Source organism: Ornithodoros turicata, chromosome 8 (genome assembly GCF_037126465.1).
Source record: "Ornithodoros turicata isolate Travis chromosome 8, ASM3712646v1, whole genome shotgun sequence".
Classification (NCBI taxonomy): Eukaryota; Metazoa; Arthropoda; class Arachnida; order Ixodida; family Argasidae; genus Ornithodoros; species Ornithodoros turicata.
Window position 1 is genome coordinate 41,091,398 of NC_088208.1, and position 22,074 is coordinate 41,113,471.

At 47.4% G+C, this 22,074-nt stretch overlaps 2 protein-coding genes across 4 annotated transcripts; one reads left to right on the top strand and one right to left on the bottom strand.

Annotated features, from left to right (window-relative positions):
• The first annotated feature begins 1,831 nt into the window (after nucleotides 1-1,831).
• On the top strand, nucleotides 1,832-3,730 carry LOC135367392 (semaphorin-1A-like). The gene has a single exon (XM_064600638.1). The coding sequence runs from the start codon at nucleotides 1,924-1,926 to the stop codon at nucleotides 3,619-3,621; it is 1,698 nt and encodes a 565-aa protein (XP_064456708.1). The 5' UTR covers nucleotides 1,832-1,923; the 3' UTR covers nucleotides 3,622-3,730.
• Nucleotides 3,731-6,131: 2,401 nt separating this feature from the next.
• LOC135367390 (ATP-dependent RNA helicase DDX3X-like) lies at nucleotides 6,132-20,809 on the bottom strand. 3 transcript variants are annotated; one of them, XM_064600637.1, is made up of 12 exons: nucleotides 20,640-20,809; nucleotides 18,912-18,957; nucleotides 17,723-17,872; nucleotides 17,320-17,425; nucleotides 16,876-17,052; nucleotides 15,649-15,884; nucleotides 14,641-14,960; nucleotides 12,843-13,007; nucleotides 11,595-11,951; nucleotides 10,307-10,424; nucleotides 10,072-10,243; nucleotides 6,132-9,085 (listed from the first exon to the last, which is right to left on the bottom strand). In XM_064600637.1, the coding sequence occupies exons 1-12, from the start codon at nucleotides 20,682-20,684 to the stop codon at nucleotides 8,848-8,850; spliced, it is 2,130 nt and encodes a 709-aa protein (XP_064456707.1). In that variant the 5' UTR covers nucleotides 20,685-20,809; the 3' UTR covers nucleotides 6,132-8,847. The 3 variants fall into 3 exon arrangements, with proteins under 3 accessions (XP_064456707.1, XP_064456706.1, XP_064456705.1); XM_064600636.1 differs by lacking the exon at nucleotides 20,640-20,809 and adding an exon at nucleotides 20,441-20,626 and having other exon boundaries at nucleotides 10,093-10,243; XM_064600635.1 differs by lacking the exon at nucleotides 20,640-20,809 and adding an exon at nucleotides 20,441-20,626.
• Between the last annotated feature and the right edge of the window lie 1,265 nt (nucleotides 20,810-22,074).

Here is a 22,074-nt window from a genome sequence, read left to right on the forward strand (position 1 = left end):
AGCCGCATTAGCAACCTTCATGGGCGTTGTCTTCGTTATCAACTTTTTCATTAGGAGACATCTGCTCCTTTTGGAGCGCTGGCGCTGTTTTCGGGGCTCCGGAAATATAGACAGTGTGGTGGTGATTTTTGTCGCTCCGCCAGAAGAACGCCTTCGTTGTGCGCATCGGCCTACCGATAGGGGAACAAGGGGGCGTCCCCCCTCCCCCCCCTTGGAACCTCAAGGTCACTCGTAAAAATTGTGCACTCTCGCGTGTGGTCGTCAGGATTTATCCTCAGATGTCATAACAATACGAACATCTGACCGCACAGCCCGCAGCGTCCGACTCCGGAAAAAGAGGTGAGGGGTTTGCCCCCCCAACTGGAAGAACATGTAGGAGGCACATAGAGCGCGTAAGCAACACCCCACCAACCCGCATGAGCCTGCACTTCGTTTCCTGGCATAGTACGTAAAGGACGGTATCACGTATATATCGACGTTGGCAAAGCGTGGATTTTGCTCCACAGCAATGCCCTACCCTATCCTATTTGCCGGCTACGCGCATACACGGCAACGAGTGATGCCTTTTGTGATGGGCATCAAGGGGTGAGCAACCCCGAGGTCATGTACCCTTCGCTTCGGTAAGGAACTAATAATGGCTTCCAGAGGGACTTAAAATTAGATTCTTTAATGGAATCTGAAACGTCTCGGGGATGAAGATGACAGGGAAGGAGTGCCTTCCTATCATATATTCGCCCCAAAACTTAGAAAGTCGATTAATGAAGGCCGTTCGGCTCATCGTTTGTAACACGTCAGAAGAACTTGGCGGTGCAAGAAGAACGGGCACGTATAGAGGGAACATGGAGACAGGTACCCACTGCCAAGTGGTTAAAATCCCATGCCGCTCTCAACCAACCTCCATTCTGTTTGACGTCACAGCTCATCAACGGAATCCTCAAGCGATAGTAACTGCTTTTACAAGACTAAACTCTTTCTCGGGTAATCGAAGCGACTCAGAGTTGAGGCACATATGTTTCCTGACATGCGAATATGCACGACCTGTACAACTTCGCGGCGAACCTTGACCTGAATAAAAAAAAAACTGCCGACCTTTTCACTGAACGACCTGTTGGTCCCGTCCTTGTCTCCTCTACGTATACTTTCTGCACTCTGGGTTTTAGGTGTCATCTGGTAGTTGCACACTGTCTTACAAAAAATGTACGCCTGGCCGTAACCCAACTACAAAAACGGCATGCGTGCTGTTCTTCAGGTATGGAGTTTTCTTTTTTTTTTGAAGAACTTTATGTAGGGCTGTTTAGGTTCGTAGCTGTTGAGAATATTTTATTGACATAATTGCCTAAGTAAGTAACTGACCTCATCGCATTTGCTTTTCACTAACAGCATAACAATGTAAACGTTCTACATACAAGCTGTCGTTACAAGTATGTACAAACTACTAAATATACGTACAATCTACCGTTCGTATGGGGGAGGGGATATACGGCAAGATTCGACTGAAGAATAGGTGTGTATTGTCATCACGCAGGAGAACTACCTCGTATTGCCAACTGTAGGATGGGACAAGCGTAAGCTTGCCCACATCACGCTTCAAAAATAAAGGCCACCTGCGGCAAAGCCAGCGCCACCTGTGTAGTCCCCTTTGGACAGGCACATCTTTAGAAAAAATCTTCCCGGCACAGGCACAGGCACAGGCTCTTATTTTTTATACTATTTCGTAGCTTGTATGGAATCGGTTGCAACTCAAGTTGGATCGGTGAAAGTGTAGAAATACAACTTCGGTGGTGGTAGAGATAGATTGTAAGAGAAATCCACGATGTCCTGCGTGTCCAGAACAAAGACCATACGCATCATACATCACGCGCCACGAGACCATCCGTTCGTTTCTTCAAAGCCTACGCAAAATCGAGGTTTTCAGCCACAGTCATGAACTTGCTCACAGTTGTTTACATTCTTAGCACTGTTATTGCCTGTTACGGCATCTGGGACCACGAACTCTCACCGCACGCGCATGTCCAAGATTACCCGAAGCAGCTGGTCCATACATTTTTACCGGGCAACGCGACAGGAGAAAACCTGCGGGTTCTTCTCGTAGAAGGTGACTACGTTCTGGTCGGCGGAAGAAACACTCTGTACAACATCAGCCTGGTCACGATGCAGCCGGAGCAAAATATCACTTGGAACCCGACCCCCATGAGCTTCGCAAACTGCCAGGTTAACCTCGAGCGAGGCACTGCGTGTGGAAATTTCATCCGAGTAGTTTTCCGCACGTCTTCAGGATCGCTGCTTGTTTGCGGGACGCACGCTTTCGCACCTCGTTGTCGGGTCTACAAGCGAGACACTATGGGTAACCTGACCATCAAGAAAGATACAGACGGCAAAGCTCTCTGTCCTGCCGATGCGAGACAGGCTACCGTATATATTCAGACGTCCCAAAGACTATTTTCAGCTGTGTCTGCTTATCCGAAGGCTGGACGCTGGCCCGTGATCTATGGCCATCCGTTAAGAACCTCACCGAACGACTCCAAGCTGGCTTTCGACGCGCAATTTGTAGGAGTAGTTCGATGGAGTCATTTTCTTTATTTCTTCTTCCGGGAATCTGTTCGGGAAAGCCGTGAATGTGCACCGGTCACGCTGGCAACCGTAGCCCGTCTATGTACAAGCGACTCCGGATCACCTTCTCAGAAGTCGTGGTCGACCTTTTCAAAGGCTCGGCTGCGCTGCTCACTGAATGGCTCAGCGCCGCACAACTTCACCAACTTGCAAGACATTAGCTGGACCAAATCGGAAAGTTTAGTGTACGCAGTCTTCGGCGCTACTGGAGGTCCTGTCGAGGCCTCGGCCGTTTGCGTCTTCAGCATTGCGAGCGTGAATCACGTTTTGCGTAGCAACCGCTCAATCATCGAAGAAAATTGCCCGGCTTCGGAGAGTCAAGAGAACGCCATCGCAGGTACCATATTCAGTTATTTCGACGACCCACTGCTCGTACATGTCGGCTTCGATTACCACTACACAACGGTTGCAGTCGAGGAGCAAGTGGCGACGACCAGTGGGCGCAAGTTGGACGTTCTCTTCGTCGGTACTAGTCACGGTCACGTGATCAAAATTATCAACCTCGGCCAAAAGGTCGTCGCGACCGAGGTCGTTGAGGACATCTTTGTCTTTCCCGAAGGTCAAGCGGTGCTGCAACTAAAAATTGTTCAAAGTCATAGAATGGCGACCCTCTTGGTCGTAACGTATCATGAAGTGGTCTCTGTGCCGCTAGACAACTGCAACTGGACTGCGAGAACGTGCGAACAGTGTGTCGGACTGCAGGACCCATACTGTGCTTGGGATAGCGTGCGTTCAACGTGCGTCTCTCTCTTGCTCACGCAGTCCAACGTGGACTTGGTTCAAAATGTGACTTCGGGTCACAGTGACATGTGTCGGCTGCGGTCGGCCGTCAGAGCAGAAAGGGGCAGTCTGCTGAACCCGTCAATGGACATGTCGCACTTTTACAGCGGGAGGACATTCGGTTTGGCACTCAGTTTCTGTGTGTTCACATCGGTCATTGTCGGCGTCTTCACCGGATACTGGTGTAATGGACACCGCAAAAAAAGTTTCTTCTATTTAAACTACAAATGAAGTTGGATCATTTTTTGAGCGATCTGCTTGCACGTGTACATTACTGTAGAGAATATTTTGCTCGCAAATTTCTCATTTCGCTATTCAATAAATTAAAAATAGCTTTCCACCACCTTTCTGAGCCACTCCATGCAATAGGCCTATCCGAGACAACTGACAGTCGTGCACTTGGACGCGCATTTGTAGGGTCAAGACTGTGTGTCCTTATGACGATATAGTAGGATGATGGTTGTCTTGTGTGTTCCCGAAAATTTCGCCACGCGTTAGGTTACAGATGGAGTAAGCCGCTGTAGAATCCACAGCTTAAAAAATGCGACAGAAATGGAGCACGTGAAGAGAACGTTTCTCGTGCGTTTTGCAAGCGGCGGCGGCCCTCCTGGCTGAAGAAGAAGCAGCAGAAGAAGCGGCGGTAACCTTCCAAGGCAAGTCAGCATGAACGCAATTCTAGCTGTCTGCTTCCTCGTCTGCCTTGTTCCTCCCGCCTTCACATTTCAGTATAGAGAGCCCGAACCCCGAATGATAGTGGAAGACTATCCACAGCAAATGGTACATACTTTCCTAACAGACAATCGCACGGGAGAGAACTTGCGTATACTCCTCGTCCAAGACAAGTACGTTCTCCTGGGCGGTCGGAACGCTATCCACAACGTAAGCACAGATGCCATGCAAGTAGTCAGCAACATCACTTGGTTTCCATCGTCTCTCAGCTACGCAAATTGTCGATTGCATTTCGACGACGACGTTTGTGGTAACTACATCCGTGTGGCCAGGCACATGTCACCGGACGTCTTGCTTATCTGTGGAACTCATGCTAACACTCCTCGCTGTCGGGTGTACAAGAGGAGCCCTTCAGGTGGTTTCGCCTGGAAGACAGACGTCGATGGAAAGACGGTTTGTCCTTCGCACAGAAACCAGACTGCGGTGTACCATTTGGCGGGATCCAGACTAATCGCAGCAGTGTCCGGTTGTCCCGAATGGGGACGCTTGCCCGTGCTGTACGCGAATCCGCTTCGTACGAAACCAAACGACTTCCGTCAGTTGAACGCTGACGCCCAGTTCGTGGGATTCACCTCCTCCAACGAGTTTGTGTACGTGTTCTTCCGCGAGACAGTCGCAAATGACCACAAGTGTGGCACCCAAGTCGTGTCCATGGTAGCTCGAGTGTGCGCAAACGACCCAGGTGGCCCCACACACCAGTACTGGTCGACATTCGTCAAAACCAAGCTTCGCTGTGTACTTAACGGTACAGCACCGTATAACTTCACCGCCATTCGAGGCGTCAGTCCATCGGGATTCAGCGCAGCAAGGAATCTTATCTACGCATTTTTCAGCACAAACTCCAACCCCATACAAAGTTCGGCAATGTGCGTTTTCAACGTGGCCGACGTTGACAGCGTCCTAAGAGGCAACAAAACGGAATCGGAAGACCGTTGTCTGTTCCAGAATGTGACCGCAGAACATATGGACGCTAACCCACTCGTTGAAGGCCAAGTCGTCAACGTTCTCGGCGAACCAATCCTCATGCACGTTGGCTTCAACTACCATTATACAGCAATGACGGTTGATCCCGACATTCAGACGACGAACGGGAAAAGCTTCGACGTGCTTTTTATTGGAACCAACCACGGACATGTCATCAAGGCGGTCAACACTGGCATCAACTCTGCATCCACCGTCGTCGTTGAAGACATCATCGTGTTCCCGGAAGGAGAACCAGTGAGAGAACTTAAAATCGTACGCAGTCCTCACGCCATAACGTTACTTGTGTTAACGTACCACGAAGTGGTGTCAGTTCCCCTGGACAACTGCAACTGGACTGCTACCTCTTGCGCAGAATGCGTCGGCCTCCAGGACCCTTACTGTGCGTGGGACACCAAGCGATCCTTGTGCGATTCTCTACTACTTAGGACGATGACGGGGGACCTCGTTCAAAACGTCACTTCTGGGCTGAGCAGTCACTGCCCCGGAGGGCAGCAAACACCTCTCATGAAAAGCCGTACTGTGCACGGCAAAGAAACACTTAACAGAATGCATGAGACCGCGGATGTCTCCCACTTGTATAGTGGCCAGACTCTAGGACTGACAGTCAGTTTTTGCGCAATGGTTTCTGTCGCTATCGGGGTCTTTACAGGGTGCTGGTGCAGTGGTCATCGCAAAAAAAGCTTGTTCTATTTCAACTACAAATGAAGCGGTTTACTTCCTCTAGTGGTATTTAGTTTCTCAGTGACAATACATCAAATGAGATGCTGAAGTGTAGTGTACTTCAAATGGAGCTAGTCTGTATCAATGCTGAGGAGCTATCAATAATGAACACTTCAAATGGGGCTAAGTGCTATCAATGCAGAAGAGCGCAATTAGTGCTGCTATAAGAGAGATATTACGAGTTATTGAGTTTCAAAAGTTTGCAGTTTCAGTGTTCGCATTATTTGAACAACCTCTATGCACTTCTAAGTTCGACGTTTTTCACACACCATTCACTAACATGTCAATACACACAGACATACCATTAATCAGATGTTCAAATACCTTTATTTTTTTGCCCTTTCAACATCCAATACCGCGTTTTTTAAAAAGAATGCCCAGTACTAGAGGACCCAACACATCCCCAGGTAATGGCGATTACAAACAAGAGCGAGACTTTTTTTCTCAGTCAAGGTCGGACAAAAATGACAGCGTTTTGTATACATGCGCTAAATCCCTCGCCGACCACACCAGGCCCGCCTGCTTTATTTTCTGCAGGCCCATCCCACCCCAGACACGAGAGCTGCACTAAAAACTCAAAAAATGCCCGCACAGAAGACGCATGCACTCATGCCTTTTTTTCTTTCTCTCTTTGTTCAACTAGCGTTTGATTGTTCACTCTTCTCGAGTACAAGTCCCTCGCGTTGGAAAACTCTCCACTTGCGGAGCCTTGCAGGAGTCATATAGGGACAGCCTTGAGAAGAATACAAGGAAGCAATGATGGGCAAAATTGATCTTGTATACGTGTTTCCTTCAGGCAAGCAATCCGTTGTCGTCAAAATACAGAGACCTCCCCCGCTCGTCTGCACGTGCATAGTGAGCACGTGGTTATAAAGTGAGAGAACGGCAACTGACCACCCCAGGCTGGCACTTTCTTTGTTCCAGTTCAAAAAAAAAAGGAAAGGAGAGACTAAATGGGAAATCCTGAGTCGTCCGGTAGCAACTTTTGTTGCACGACCAAAGCAGCGTGCAACAAACGCTGCCCAGCAAAGTTGCTCCTCTACGTGTAACTTTTTTGCTCTGTCAGTATCTTTCACGTGGCGGGAAAATAAACGCACTGCTGTAGCAGTACATTACTGAATAAATACCAACGACTGAATCACTGGGTAGGCTTTTGTTACCACTTGACTGCGTGCTAAGTTTAGACTCTGCTGCCCTTCGGCGGAGGCCCTCTTGTCATAAAACCTATGCTATGTACATGAAAATGACCCAGCAGTTCCCTGTACAAATGTGAAAAAAACGCGACACAATGTTATGTGCTTCCCAGAGATGACACGCTGCTATGTACAAAGGCCCTTTGAGAATCCCCATTCCCGCTGTGTGGCGCCCCTAAGGCACGTTTTTGTTGTCGGGATGATAAAATGTTTGCAGGACAGAGAAAAAATCCTGCTCAAGGGATATTCGCTTTCATTCCTGCCTATGTACAACGCGAACGAGAAGTCCGCACACTTCACCCCTGGTGTCCGCGTAAGAAATAAATGCAGTACCTCCGCTAGCGGGGGCACGTCGCAAAAAGGAGACGGAAAGAAGAACAAAGACTAGATGTCCTCCTCGTGTGAGAAAAATGGGTCTTGTGGCCTTTGCTATAAAGTCATTGCACACAACTGAATTGGTTTCGTAAAAGGAAGAGTAACTCGGCATTAACGAAAAACGTGATGATGCGCATATATATACATACATACATACGTGTGTGCTTGTACGCCCTAATCATACACACACACACAGCAATATACATACATATATACAAATGAAGAAACTCACAAAGCCGAGCTCGCTGTTAAGAGAAAAGCTCAGCTCAGAAAGGAACAAAGTTTTTCAAAAACGTGTGTTCTGCACGAGAGCGCTCAACCGCGGATATTATGCCCAACTGTTGAGGTGGTCCCTTCGTATCACAATATCGTCCGGAGATTGAGAAAAAGCCACTGCTGCTATTTTTAGCTTTGGAAGGTCTCTGCCCTCTGACGCTCTCTGAATGGCAGTTTGATAGCTTACTGTCTGACCAGAAAAGATGTGCATTACGTTAAAAAAAAGGTATTCCCCCAAAAAACAGCAATTTTAGATAAGCCAACTCGTCCCATTTTCAAGTAAACCTCGTTTAAAAGCCAATTAATTAATTAATCATCTTGCCCATCATTTGTTGACAGTCACTGTGCCTTAGTGCAGGCACACTTCGTAATGCAGTAGTAGCAGGAAGTTCCTGCCGCTCACTGAGGTCCCTCCCACAACTGCGAGTAGAACCAAAGTAGCGCTGCGCAGGAAAACAATTTCAAAAAGCAAAAAAGGCCAATCCATTTTCTTTTTTTTTTACTTTCGCACGTTGGGGACAACAAAACTCGACCAACAACACCGCTGGAATATAAACAGTCTTCAAGAAACGTGAACCTCGTGGCTGAAGAAAAAAAAAAAAAACGTTGCCCGGGTGCCCAAGTGGGACAGAGCTAGCTCTCTCCCACGCTCGAAAGACACGGGGCACTCGATGCGCGGTTCCAGGCAACGCAGAAAGCAATAACGCGAAACGGATAAACAACATGGACTACAACCAATCGGTAGGTTACAACCAGATGCATACGTACGTATCTCTGTGCGAGTCACTGTTAGTGAAATGCTACAACAGCGAAGGAAAAAAAAAAAAAAAAAAAACCCTAAGTGCAGGAATGTCCCGCCTTTTAATCTGTCAAAATTTTCACCTCCGTCGCAGCTTTCGGTGTGTATCCTTACTTGAGGGACGACTTAACGAGTCGAGCCCCGGCAAAGCTCAACCACACAGGAGCAGGCGTTCAACGTGGCCCCCACGTCGACACAGATGCAGCCAGGGTAAACCATTTTCTTTTTCCTGTTCAGACATAGATAACGGGCGTGGTCTCCGAGAAGGTGACGGGCGCACTTCCGCTGACAAGCACAGAGGGGGCGACAATAAAGAGAAAGCAGGGAAAGGAGGAAAGCACAGGGAGATGGGGAAACTTCGTCCTCTCCCTTTCCCCCGTTTTAGTTCCCCCACCAATCGGTGGAAGAAGAGCTGTAGTTCCCACCATAGCTGCTGGGACGGTAGGTGTTGCCGGCAAAGTGGTTGGCGCCATAGCCACCATATTGTGGCGCACCTCCACCATAACCACCTGCGTTGTTGTTGACGGGGCGTCCGCCTGGTCCGCTGCCCCCGGCGGGACGGTCGCGGCTGTACTGGCGGTAGTCGCGGCTTCCAAATCCGCCAGCTCCATAGCGACCACTGCAAGTGGAGGAGAAGTTGTCAATTTGGAGACTTCTGGTATTAAATGAGAGCAACCATGCAGATGTATAAATAGGGCCTCGTGTTTCTGGGTGAAACCCCATTTTTGCAACACCACCACTTAGGGGTGAAACATGTACTCATTTGGCAAAGTGCCAATTCAGCCAGCAATACGGGCACTGCACACCCAGCACGCATCTTGCGTTCATCTAAATTCCAACAAGCGCTCTTTTTATTTTAGACCCGAAAATCTGTTTTTCCACCCGATATTGCCCTATTTTACCGTTTTAAGCCTTTTAGATTACCGTGGTCAAAGACTCCCTCCATTAAGACTCCCGACATCTTTTGAAACATTTTTGCCCACACCCCCAATTTCAGCGAGACATAGAACTTGCAAATATGGGGATCTAAGTAGAGTACCGTAATTTCACGCGTATGAGCCGCACCGCAGATAAGCCGCAGGACGCGTTTTTAGGAACGTTTTGAAAATTTTCTGGCAGATAAGCTGCGGGCAATACGAGACGACTCATTTGTGCGACAGAGGAGACAGAATGCCATAAACCCTGTGGTCCATACTCAGGGGTCGGCATAGTGTACAACAAAGGAGGTCAGCTCTATAGAGTTCTACCAAGATCAGATTGTGCCCTTGTTGGGCGTTTTTCGTAGATTGATGGGCCAGTGGTCTTCCAGAAGATGCTAATCAGTGTCACCACTTTCTGCTCAGGGAAATGCACCGGGAAGATTAATCTACTCGAATGTGGACCCGTCCCTGTTACGCACTCTTCGTGCATCGGCAGGGCAGTGCTGTTCCAGAGACACCACCGGCCCTTTCGTTAAAACCGGCATACGGGGAAAAAAATAGTCATCAAATAAAAAAATTGCGCATAAGCCGCGGCTAATACGCGCAAAATTACGGTACACCATCCAGACAACATTCACTACTTCCAAAAGAGAAACAAAAATGGACACAGCAAGGCGACAATGACCTGCGGCCTCCTCCTCCGTACCGACGCTGGTTGGATGAGCGCTGCTCGGCCTGGACCTCTTTCGCCAAAGCAGCCAACCAGTCGGGAAGTTCCTGCTTGGTCTCCGTGATGAGCTCCACCAAGTCCAGGGCCATGTTGCGGTTCTTCTCGTTAAAGAAGGAAGTTGCCAGACCTGAAGATAATACATAAGTTGTAACTATAGCCAGTTCCAGGCTATGGCAACCGGGGATCTCACCTAAGTTTCCTACACGGCCAGTGCGGCCAATCCTGTGCACGTACTCTTCTATATCACTCGGCAGGTCAAAGTTGATGACATGCTTCACATTGGGGATGTCCAGGCCTCTTGCTGCCACCTGCAGGCAAGAACACCAATCACTGGGAGACCAGGGAAGATGAGTAGATCTTCAAGTTTTAGGTCTCAACCAGATTCTTCCACCGAATTAAAGGTTGCCTCCTTGGGGTGAAACTCCAATTTCACCCGGGAAATTGTCCTTACTGAGACGCCTGTAGGAATGCGCACTAACTTATTTAGCATCAAATATAGTTTCGCATACCTACCAACCTGACAAACTCAAAATTCGGGAGATTGCCCCAGAGGGGTAGGACCTTCGCCGGTCCACACCTGTAGCGCTTCGCTTAGTCACATTTTGGGAACGTGGTCGCTTACGCTCCGCGGCTGGTAGTGCTCAACCAGAAAACCCATGAAAAGGGCACGTATGGGGAACACGTGCGGGTATTTCTTCTGTATGGTGAGCGCCATCGGAGGTCATGCCACGAAACGCATGTTACGGGTTGTCTAATTCTTCGGGAATATATGTTTGTGCAGATTTGAAAGAAAAATCAGACAAAAAACCCGAAGGCCCCAATCTTCCAGGAGACTGGAGGGCACGTCCGTACAATCGGGAGACTGAACTAAATTCGGAAGTCTCCCGGACAATGCGGGAGAGTTGGCAGGTACGGTTTTGCCATCGTTTGTACCAAACCAGTACAGTTAGAGTAACTGAGCCAGATTTCCCCCGGTAATTTAGCATACTGGAAGTTTTTCCTCCGAGATTTGCACAAATTTAGAGCACACGTTTATTTACCAGATTTTTAGCCCAAATTTAGAAAAAATATTTCCCGAAAACTTGAGGCTCTAAAGGTAAGAGCTGCTAAGTTTGGAACCCACAAAAATGTCACAGATCCATTGAAATCCTTACATAGTTCTGTAAGATATCGAATATTGCACGAAAAAAAGGCGATTCTGAGGGAGACAGAAGGTTAACCGAGACACGGTCAATTCCACGAAATTTCACGGAAAGCTAGGGGCTCTAGATGTTGCTCGTGACAGTCACTCTTGCTGTTGTGACATCACTGTCAGCAGCTTCCAGTTCTGATTACCTGATTACATTCTGTCATCTCAAAACAGCCCTGAATCCCCTTCCAGCTTGGTTGTGCTTACATTGTCAGAAAACTGCACTAAAAAAGCTACGACGGATGAAACATTAATAAATCCCTTTAAGGAGCCTGAGAAATTGACTTACAGCAGTAGCAACTAGGATGGGCGTACGACCTGTACGGAAGGACCAGAGAGCTTCCTCGCGTTCCCGCTGACTGCGGTCACCATGAATGCTGGTGACAGGATATCCCTCCTTGAGGAGGAAATGCTCGAGGGCGTCCGCCCCCTTCTTGGTCTCCACAAAGCTCAGCGTGAGTGAATCTGAAGGGTTGTATTGGTTGCTGTTTCCCTTGAGACCAGCCGCATTGAGCAGATCCAGCAAGAAGGAACGTTTGTCATGCTCCTCCACCCACACCACCTTCTGGGTGATGTTCTCAGACGTGCTGCCCACACGTCCCACCGCCAAGAATATGTAATTGTCCAAGAACTTCCGTGCCAGCTCCTGTCGTCAGGGGTATAATACGTAGTGTCGTAAGTAGGATAAATATGCACTAAAACTCTCGAAATATGTGTGCAAACATGCAGTAAAAAACATCAACACATGCAATGTTTTTCATTGTTCACTGTTCTTGGTACGAAAATGGCATGGCATGAAAATCCCGGCTCTAGTCATAAGTAAGGCCCGCGGATTCCTGCTGCGGCAAATTCAAAATTCTGTGATTTTCTGCAGCAAGGAATCAACGGCTGAGATGTTGTGCCGGGTCTCTACCACGACATATAACAGGGTGGGTTGACGGGACAAGCGCAATAGCGTCACAGATGATATGTGGACTTCTTGCATCCACCATCGAGCTCAAGATGTTGCTGCTGAGCCTGTGGTACATGACAGAGTCAGTCCATAATGTGAAAAACCTGAGTCTGGGACAGTCACACTGCATCACATACAGCGCGTGCTATTGAGGAACTTTGCAGTGAGTGGGGTACACCTGTAACTGTAGCAGCGTAAAATGTCTTATGGGAGTGGCAACCTGTTCTCTTCCTTTCATAGTTGATGCTTCCCTACATTTCTGTGATCATAAAGGTGTGGCTGTATGTGCACATTGCAGTAAACAAAGTTGTTTGAAGCCATTATTCGATTCGATATTCAAAGTCAAATATTTGCAATATTCGTATTCCATTCGTTTCATTCAGACATTTTCACTATTCGCACAGTCCTACTAGTTACTTTTCTGGGTGTAGCGAACCCCTCTCCCCAAAAAAAAAAAAAAAAACTGCACGCAAGTTACTCAGGTAGAGTCATATTTTTCCCGCGTATCAATTTCCAAACAACATTTTTCAATCACCACATATTGCAATTCAACAACCAGAAATATTACAAAGCAGAAACACCTACCTGAACTTTCTTGGGAAACGTAGCGGAGAACATAAGGGTCTGGCGCCGCCCTGTGGCAGGCATGTTGTCCTCGAGCACAATGCGTCTAATCTGAGGCTCAAAGCCCATGTCCAGCATACGGTCAGCTTCGTCCAGTACTAGGTAACGCACCAGCTCCAGGCTCACCTACAGCCAATCAGTCAAATTACTAAGAAAATTCAAACACTGTTAAGAGTGACAAATGAACTTTTCAAGAAATCGGCAGGAGATCCTTTGGAGCAGTCACTCGTATGCCGAATGCATATTCTCTACTCTTGGCATAGAAATCATAAGGAGAGAGGCTAGAAGAAAAGCTGGGGCTACCTCCTCCCAGCATCCATGTCTGGGAGGCGCCATGACAGATACAGTGGATTCGGCCACGACCTTTCCCCACATAAACACCAGTCTGCTTTGGCATCTTCTTCCGCTGGGTTCCGTGTGCGGAGTGGATGCGTTTTGTCCGCTATTGTCGTGCGCGCTTCAATTTCTTCCAATCACCATAAAGAACAGCTTATGCTGTGACACGCGACAACGGTGCATGGATCTTGTAAGAGATACCATTCGTGACACATTAGGCCTACCGCATCTCTCACGGTGGCTCATTTGTTGAGATGCCTCTCTTCGGTAGTTTGGTTACAAGTGATTATAGGCTGAACATGCGCTCTAAATTCGTGTCAATTCGGGTGAAAAAGAACTTCTAGTAGGCTAAATTCGTAGAGGAATCTAGCTCAGTTACTCAAACTAACTGTACTGGTTTGGTACAAAGAGTTACAATGAAACCCGCGTATAACGATATTGACGGTAATCGCGAATTCCAACGTTATACAGGGTACATCGTTAAACGAGGCCTGACCTAAATAGCGCGTCCCCGGAAAGTCGCGCTAAAAAAAACTTGAAGCTGTGTGACATTGCACTGGAAAACAGCGATCAGAACTCGTGGAGGGAACCAGGGAACATATCAGGACAACTTCTGGCAACACTACACGTCACCATTCCGCAAGTCGGCTTCACCTAACGCCTGCGTGCTTTAGGAGAAGCTCGCTTTAGAACACTGTCGCGCGACTCGCGGGTGGAAAGTACGTACTAGGCCTTTTGAATCATCTCACAAATTTGAGCAGCATTGGCCAAATACGGAGACACAAAAGCGTTACCCCCCTACCTCTTTCACTGACAGTATTAGAAAATGAACAGACACTGTCTATTTTCTTGCCTCAATTTTTATTTTGGCTTAATTCAGTTGACGTGAATTTCGGATGATACGAATTTTTTCCGCTACCCCATGAGACTTGTATCATCGAGATTCTACTGTGTCTTATCGTGGCGAAAATTGCAGCTAGGTTATGCGCACAGAACAGCGTCCAACATCGCTATACGAGTACTCGGAACCGCGGTTTCCATCGCTGTACGCGGGTCGTTTCCCCCATAGAAACAACGTATATTTTGACGGTAAAATCATGATCCATTGTTTTACGAGGGATATCGTTATACGCGATATCGCTATCCGCAGGTTTTACTGTATTTAGCTGCATTTGCTGCCAAACAAGTTAGTATGCATTCCTACTGATGCCTCGGTAAGGGAAATTTTCTGGATAAAAATCGGGCTTCACCCAAAAAAGGCAACCTTCAATTCAGGGTGAAGAATCTGGTTAAACCCCCAAGACTCCAAGTTCTAATTATAAGAGTTCTAGGGCTCTTGGAGAATCCCGAAAGGTCAAGCCTAGCGGGCCCTTTGAAAGAGTCCTTGAGCAAGGTTAATCCATAATCCATCCCAGACACTCACCTTGCCACGCTCCATCATGTCTACGAGACGACCGGGTGTGGCAACCAACAGATGGCAGCCCTTGTCCAGATCCCTCATCTGTTGCACGGGATCAGCTCCACCATACACTACGCAGGGCCTCACCCGTGAGCGGTATGCAAACTTGCACGCCTCGTCATAGATCTGGCACGCCAGCTCCCTGGTGGGACTCAAGATGAGTGCCAGGGGATATTGCTTCGGCCTGGACGAATAGCGTGTTGGTGCAGGAACGTTCTTGGGGGCACCGTCCTCGAAGATCTGGTTCAGAATCGGCACCAGAAAGGCCGCCGTCTTTCCCGACCCTGAAAGAGGATACGCTCCATTGATGATGTTCGTTGGCACGAAAACGGTGCTCAGTGAATAAATAAGCAAGATGGATTAGTACAGAAACGGACGGAAATGCTCCGCGCGATAATTTGTTAAATGTAGCTGTTCCAGATTAAAACCATTACGCGAGACTTAAAGGTACTGTAAACCAGTAGAGCTGCAGTCACAATCACGCTAGTAGTTTTTACAAAATTAAAATTGATAATTATGGGCAACACTGCGTACAAGCCACTGCGCATTGCTCGTCGAGGAACACTGCGTAACACTGGGTCTAAAGCAAGAGAAGTCTGCTACATAGCCAGCGGGGACACACATCACTGTTGCTCGACAAACTGGGGATTATTTCCCACCAGGGGTTCAACTCAACATACCGTTAGTTACCATAATTATTTCAAGTTTGCGCGCTCCAAGCATCCGCACCTGAAGACAGTTTCAGTGGGATGGAATTTCAAAGAAATTACACAATTGGCCATCACGCACGAACTCACGATGAATCACAGCGAAGCCACGCAATTATCGTGTGGTACGGAATTACGAACATCGCATGAGCATCGGCCCCAGATATTTTATCTCAATTTTACTAGCAAATTAAAAGTATCTAGCGTTTCCAGTCACACGTATGCCTTCACAAGCTATTGTATTGACACTGAGCAGCCCCCTTACCCGTCTGTGCGCAGGCCATGAGATCACGTTTGCCCAAGATGATGGGTATGGCATACTTCTGCACCGGGGTGGGATTACGGTAGTGGGTCAGCTCAATGTTGTTGCGGATAATCTCCGTCATTGAGCACTCATCGAATGAGGTAATATGCTTTGGGGCATCTTCTCCAGTTGCCTCAACAGGAATATCTTCATACTTTTCAAAGTTGATCCCAGTGTGACCCTGGGAAAATAATTCTCTGCAAAGAAAAAAAAAACAGACATGCAATTCGACGCGCAAATGCGTAACATGGAAGGCAATACAGTAGAACCTCACCATAGTGAACCCACATATGGTATAGATACGGATACAGTGAAGAGAACTCGTCGTTGCAATTGAAGACCCGCAGATGCCCACGTATTGTTTTCTCGGTATAGTAAAGAGTAATTGGCTATTCGATTCGCGAATAGAATACAAGTGACTGATATTCGATTCAAATTCATAAACTCGAATATCCGGACACCCCTAAAAATAAGGAATTCCGTAAAATTCTGTGCCACACGAAGGATTACGCGATTAATTCCGAATTCCGCAGAGTCGCGGAAAACCGAGGGTCTTAGTAAAGAGGATTAGGAAGGAACGGATAGAGTTTTAAAATAAATTGTTATCGTAAAGTACCCCAAGGTGTTTTAAAATGATGATCTCTGGAGCATTTTCCTGGGAGAAAAAACAGGCTTGCAGGGAACAACTCTTGGTGGCACAAGCTGTTCAATAGGCTGTTTGAAGGACACGCAGCGCAGCAGTTGCGGTGCAGGGTGGGAGTTGTCGGGCAAAACATGCGTATGCCTCACTTTTCCTATCGTCAACGATCGTCGTCGCCATCATATGTCTGGTGTATGCACCGTCACAGTCGTTTTATTACACTACATTCCACGGCACGCCCTGCTCCCGGGAGCTTTTTCAAATGGACTATTCTCGATCCGATACAAGCCGCTGAGTAGCCATTCTTCATTACAACACTTCAAGCACTGAACAGAATTGCTTTCCACAGGCTATGTTGTGAAGAGTATGTCGTAGATTATCAGACCGTGCAAACAACTCTACTTCAGCACTTTAAATTGCGGCACTGTAAGTATGTTATGTTACAGAGAATAAGCAACAAGTTTGCAAAGCATTCTGCGCAGTAGGTAGTGTTTACTATGAAGAGGTTCTACCGTAAATGCACAAAGAAAATGTGTAGGTAAACTTACTTCTCTATCCGCTCGTCCCTAGGTAGGGGTCTCGTCCAGTCCTCATCGTCATAAGTGCGCCGGCCCCCATTGCGGCGGTCCCAGTTGCCGCCACCACCACCGCCACGCTCTCCGTCACGTGCACCCCAGCCTTCCTTTGCTGCTTCCTCTGGGTTTCTCCAGTTTCCGCCACCACCCCTGCGGTCGCACATAGATGGTAAGACTAAAACCATAGGCTAACATAGGTAACGTAACACCATAGGTTTCTGGAATGTAGCTCAACTGGTACATAACACATGTACACATCCTCGCATATGTGTTGGGGTGACATCGACCAAAGGACGTTTTACTTTAAACTGATGGAAGGCCATCTGACCCCAAAAAGCCTTACCTTACCTTCACCTACTGTATGTTACATGTGCCTAAGTAGTACCTAGAGCGGATCTGAACGCAAAACAAACTCACTGACGAGGTGGGAAGCCACTGTTGCGCACATTGCCAGCGTCGTTTCTCTTTCCTCGACCCCCAAAGTTGGAGAAGTCAGCACCACCACGTCCACCACGTTCGCCTCCTGCAACAAAAGTCGCATTACACACACTCCAAGCTTCACATATTGAACGAGTTCTTAATTGTTAAGAGTAGCGCTGTACAGGTCCCCAAAACCCGAGCACTACTTTACAGCTCTGCACAAGGTAGTTTCAAGCTATGCGTCCATTTTAAGTTAAAACTTCCAGCAGGTGACCGCGAACTACGTGAAGCCACTACCGGCACCACTTTGCGCCACTTAAGTGTTGGCGCTTTTTCTTAGTGTTTCCAGCTTCGAATTAATGTAATGTGCAGCGATGTAAGAAATATGAGAGAGACCAACCCTTGAAACGGTCTCCCGCGTCACGTCCACCCCAATCTTCAGCCCCACGGAAGTCTGTGTAACTTTTCTGAGTTGCAAACTGGTTTGACTGCTGAGGGCCTTGGTGGGAACGGTTGTTCCTCAAGTGTGGGGGCACGTACCTGGTTGGGGCTGAAACAGAAATTGGAACAGCATTAAATCCCAGTTGGTATATGTTGGCGGAGGCTCAGGTTGACCCTCAACAAAGCCACAACTTCCTCTCACCAGTGGATCAGCCCTTCTCTGCCAGATTCACAACTGGAATTCAGCATTACATTTTATAGACTCCTATCGCCTGTTCAGCTAGGGACGTGGCTACATTTCAAGAGTGAATAGGAGAACAGCATGCATGCGGCTGGCCCTACCATCAGCAGCGTCTGCGTGATATTTGATATCGTCGAGCATCACTTTGCCATTGCAGTCATCATGCCTCTCACATACAAGCTACGGACCATACTCTCACCATCCATCATCTGCAATTTGCGGAGTATTTAATCAAATTACGCAGAAATGTGGAACTGTTGCTGCAATAGTTGCAATGAATAAGTGATGAAGGCACCATTGTTCCAGAATGAACAACCACTGCCCTTTGAAGGCGATGAGGGTCCATCCAAGTCCATCTATGTTTGTGATACCGTACCCAAACCTGTCTCCGTGTCTAGCGATAGAATTTCTAAAGAATGCCCTTTGAGAAGCTCAATAGACAACAGTATGACATCAAAGAGGGAATTTTCCTGCAGAGGGGCAGACGGTTACCCAGGGTCGGCCTTACATAATTCAGCACAACTACAGCAGCGGCACTCGCCCCTTTTCACCCCTCTTTGCAGACTTAGTCACCATGCCACACGTTGGCCCGCAAGTGGGATTATGAATGGGAAGGACGTCCGTTGTTTTTAGGAGGCAGACGTTAGGAAGATCGGTGCCCCCCCTCATTGGTGGTGTCCTTAGAGCAGAAGAGGTCACCCATCCCTACAGCCGGCCATGTAGTTACCATAAGAATAAGAGCTGTGCAATCCTTATTGCAGTGCCAGACTTCAGCGTGCAAATAGCTTCAAATGCCCATGGGACTTTGCTCGGTATATTTGGGAGGCATCATTCCTCCAACATTTACACGATAGCCATTTTAGTAACGCAATTTTGCATGAAAACAAAGAAAAAGAAGAAGACTCACCAGATTTGTTACCCTGACAACCAGAGTTCAAGTCTAGACCAGCAAACTAAAAAAAAACAGACAAAAACACAGTTTCAGCAAACAATGGCCATAACAGCCTGAGAGGCCATCCCACTCAGGGACAGATCCAGACCCTCACTCTTGGGAGAGGGGAAACCCCCCCCCCCCTTCTCTGGATCTGCCACTGATCCCACTTCATAGTTTCAGAGCAGCTCCTGACATGCAGTTATAAAAGAAAAACCACTACGAAGACTATTGGCCACAGGAAAGGTAGTTTTGCTGAAACACTATAAATATGCAAGTACATCTATGTTGTTGACCATTTTGTTGATTGATCCGTTTAATCACAACGTGTACTGCAATTTCATGCCTATAATATGTGGACTACCCATCAACCACGCGATGCCTGGATGCTGCTTGTCATTTGGACTACCTGTCCAATCGTTCTCCTCTCAATTTACCCAGCTTATACACCAAAAACAGCCACAGGTCTAACAGGGGCCATCCTATGGCATGCATGCATGAAGTTACAGTACTAACACTGTTAGACAAAATATGCGTGTCACAGACTACACAGTTTCTCGCACTATATGCTACACAAGACTACCAGAACAAAACTAAGGTAAATGTTAATGCACGTCAGTATCTACCTACACTATTTTGGGTTTTTTCCTGCAGTGCAAAACAAACTGCATAGATAACGCCACACTGCAGTAGAAGCAGCAGTACTTCATAATATTTGCTTGCAAAGCATGCAAGCACTTTCCTCAGCCTTTCTCAACTCTGATGATACTTGAGTTGCTAGGCAATGCACTTTCCAGATGTGCACAAGATTGCCTCACCTGTGGAACTAGCACTCAGCGAGAATCTCTTGTTGAAAAATCACACAATCCCATTTCCAATTTCATGTTACTCCCATGCAGGGCAGTTAGTACATACAAAGGATGCCAACGGGAAGACAATGTAAATTCAATAATGGGGATAGTTCTTATCGTTGGTAGTCGTTTAACGTCCTATCCACAGCTTACACTCGCTAGCCCAAAGCCAAAATATGTAGTGCATGCATGCCTGCCACGGAAGACTCGTGGCGGAGATCCTTTTCCGTTGGCAATGAATGAACAAAAACTAGATAAAGAAAAACGGGTTATCACTAACCCTACAATGCCCTAACTTCCAATAAAACCGTGAACTTGTGTGAATTCCAGAGCCCCCTAACCTCTATAACCTTTGTTCAGTCACCGACCGATCTTTAGGCCAAACCGACTTTTGGTCAAGAAATCTGGGTGTGAATCACAAAAGCGAGCGTGTTCAGAACGGACTTGGTGACTGGCCAGTGACCGACACAGCGGAAGAGACGTTCAACCCTTTCAGGTTCTTTTTTATAAGAAAAACACTTGGGACAAAACTGACCAATTTTTAACTCGTGGCGGAGGTCCCTCTCTTAAGACTACTTCAGTTGTTCCGGTGTTCACAACGGAAACTTAAGTCAACAACATTGAGTGTCAACCGTGAAGAAGAAAGGTTATTACATTGTTGCAGAGGACCCAACAGGATGCAAAATCCACAGGCACTGACGGATTCCACAAAGGTAAACTTTTATCCCAGTGCGCCATCTTCTTGACAGTACGTTGCTAGCTAAGCCTAACTTGGAATCCTGCAGTTTGTTTTACACAGCGAGGAAACAAAGAAAGTGCCTCAGTGGCAAAGTCCAAATTGATTGAGATTTACCTGCTGCTCTAGACCCTTCCCATTTTGGTCGGATTCATTAATCATATTACACAACACGAATAGATAGTTTGCGAATAATACGTGCGATTCAAACCACAGCAATAATCAGTTCCTCTTGCAACAAAGCAGAGGCCGCAGTGACGTCATGCCCCTCGTCGGCGTGGGGCTGCTCTTTCGATCGTTTGAGGGTCGTCTCGTAGTGTGCCACCGCAGCAGTGCGGCGCCCTATACCGAAGCATTAGGATATTTCTTGAACACAAGCACCACAAGAACGACTATATTACAGATGCTGCGTGGTAATAAAATTATAACATGTTTTAATTTTTCAGATATTCAGATATGTTCTGACTGCTAGGAATTTTCGATAACTGCTCGCATTCCATTATTTCACAGGGATGGCTGCAGGACTCAGCAATCCCAAACGGAACAAAACATCCCGTGGTGTTCCTGGTGATATCCTTCCCCGGAAATACGAATCTCCCTGGGAGACAGACATTTTTCCGACGGACGTCCCCCACATCTCCGTGTGGCCACGGTTTGGACTTCCCACAAATATCCGTCGTTTGTCCTCACAGGAAGTTATACGTACGGAGATGCCCCGACGTTGCACGGACGTTTGCATACGTACTCAGGGCCCTGCATTTTCTCATTATTATTGATACTGTTTTATTGAGTTGCTGCGTAAGTGGACAGATTCTTACTAGGCATGTAGGCGTTTGTTTTCACCATTTCGTTTCAGGCTCGGCCATTGCATCTTGCTTTCTGTGTTGCTCGTTTTTGTTTTGTTTCTGATATTTCTGTTACGGACAACGAGCAGAAAGTTAAAAAACAAAAATAAAGAGGTACATATACAAGCTCTTAGAACCATGAAGATCGCTTAGAAAGGCAGTGGCATACCTTTCAAAGCGAAAGCGAAAAGAGATTGCTTGTCTCGCGAGCTTCCACAAATTCGAGAGTCCAGTCTGCCTGCGAGTCAAACTAAATGGTGAGAATGCGATTGCGTATATTTGTAACAGTGGACTGAAGAACTGCTTCGCGCATTAACTCACTATGACGTACCATCTGTGTTTCTTACTGCTTTTGGTGTGAGCCATTCAGTTAGTTCATCAACAGTCGAACTCACGCCGCGACCCACCTTGCCATGTTTCTCTCTCTCTCATGCGCTAATGCTCCATTTAACATCCCGTCAGAGACCCTATTCGGACAATTGTTCAAACGGCCGTTACGACACATCCTGCGGATGTAGGGCTAGGGACGTCCATCCATGTCGCTCCCAGAGATGTCCACTTGACATCCAGTTCAGGACATGGACGTTGGGATCTATTTTGGACGTCCGCAGGAGATAGTGTTCTGTCTGGGAACTGGTGGCGCTGTCAAACACTATGACCTCATTTGTTTACAAACAGGGAGAGGTCTATAGCGTTGCGCGCGCCGG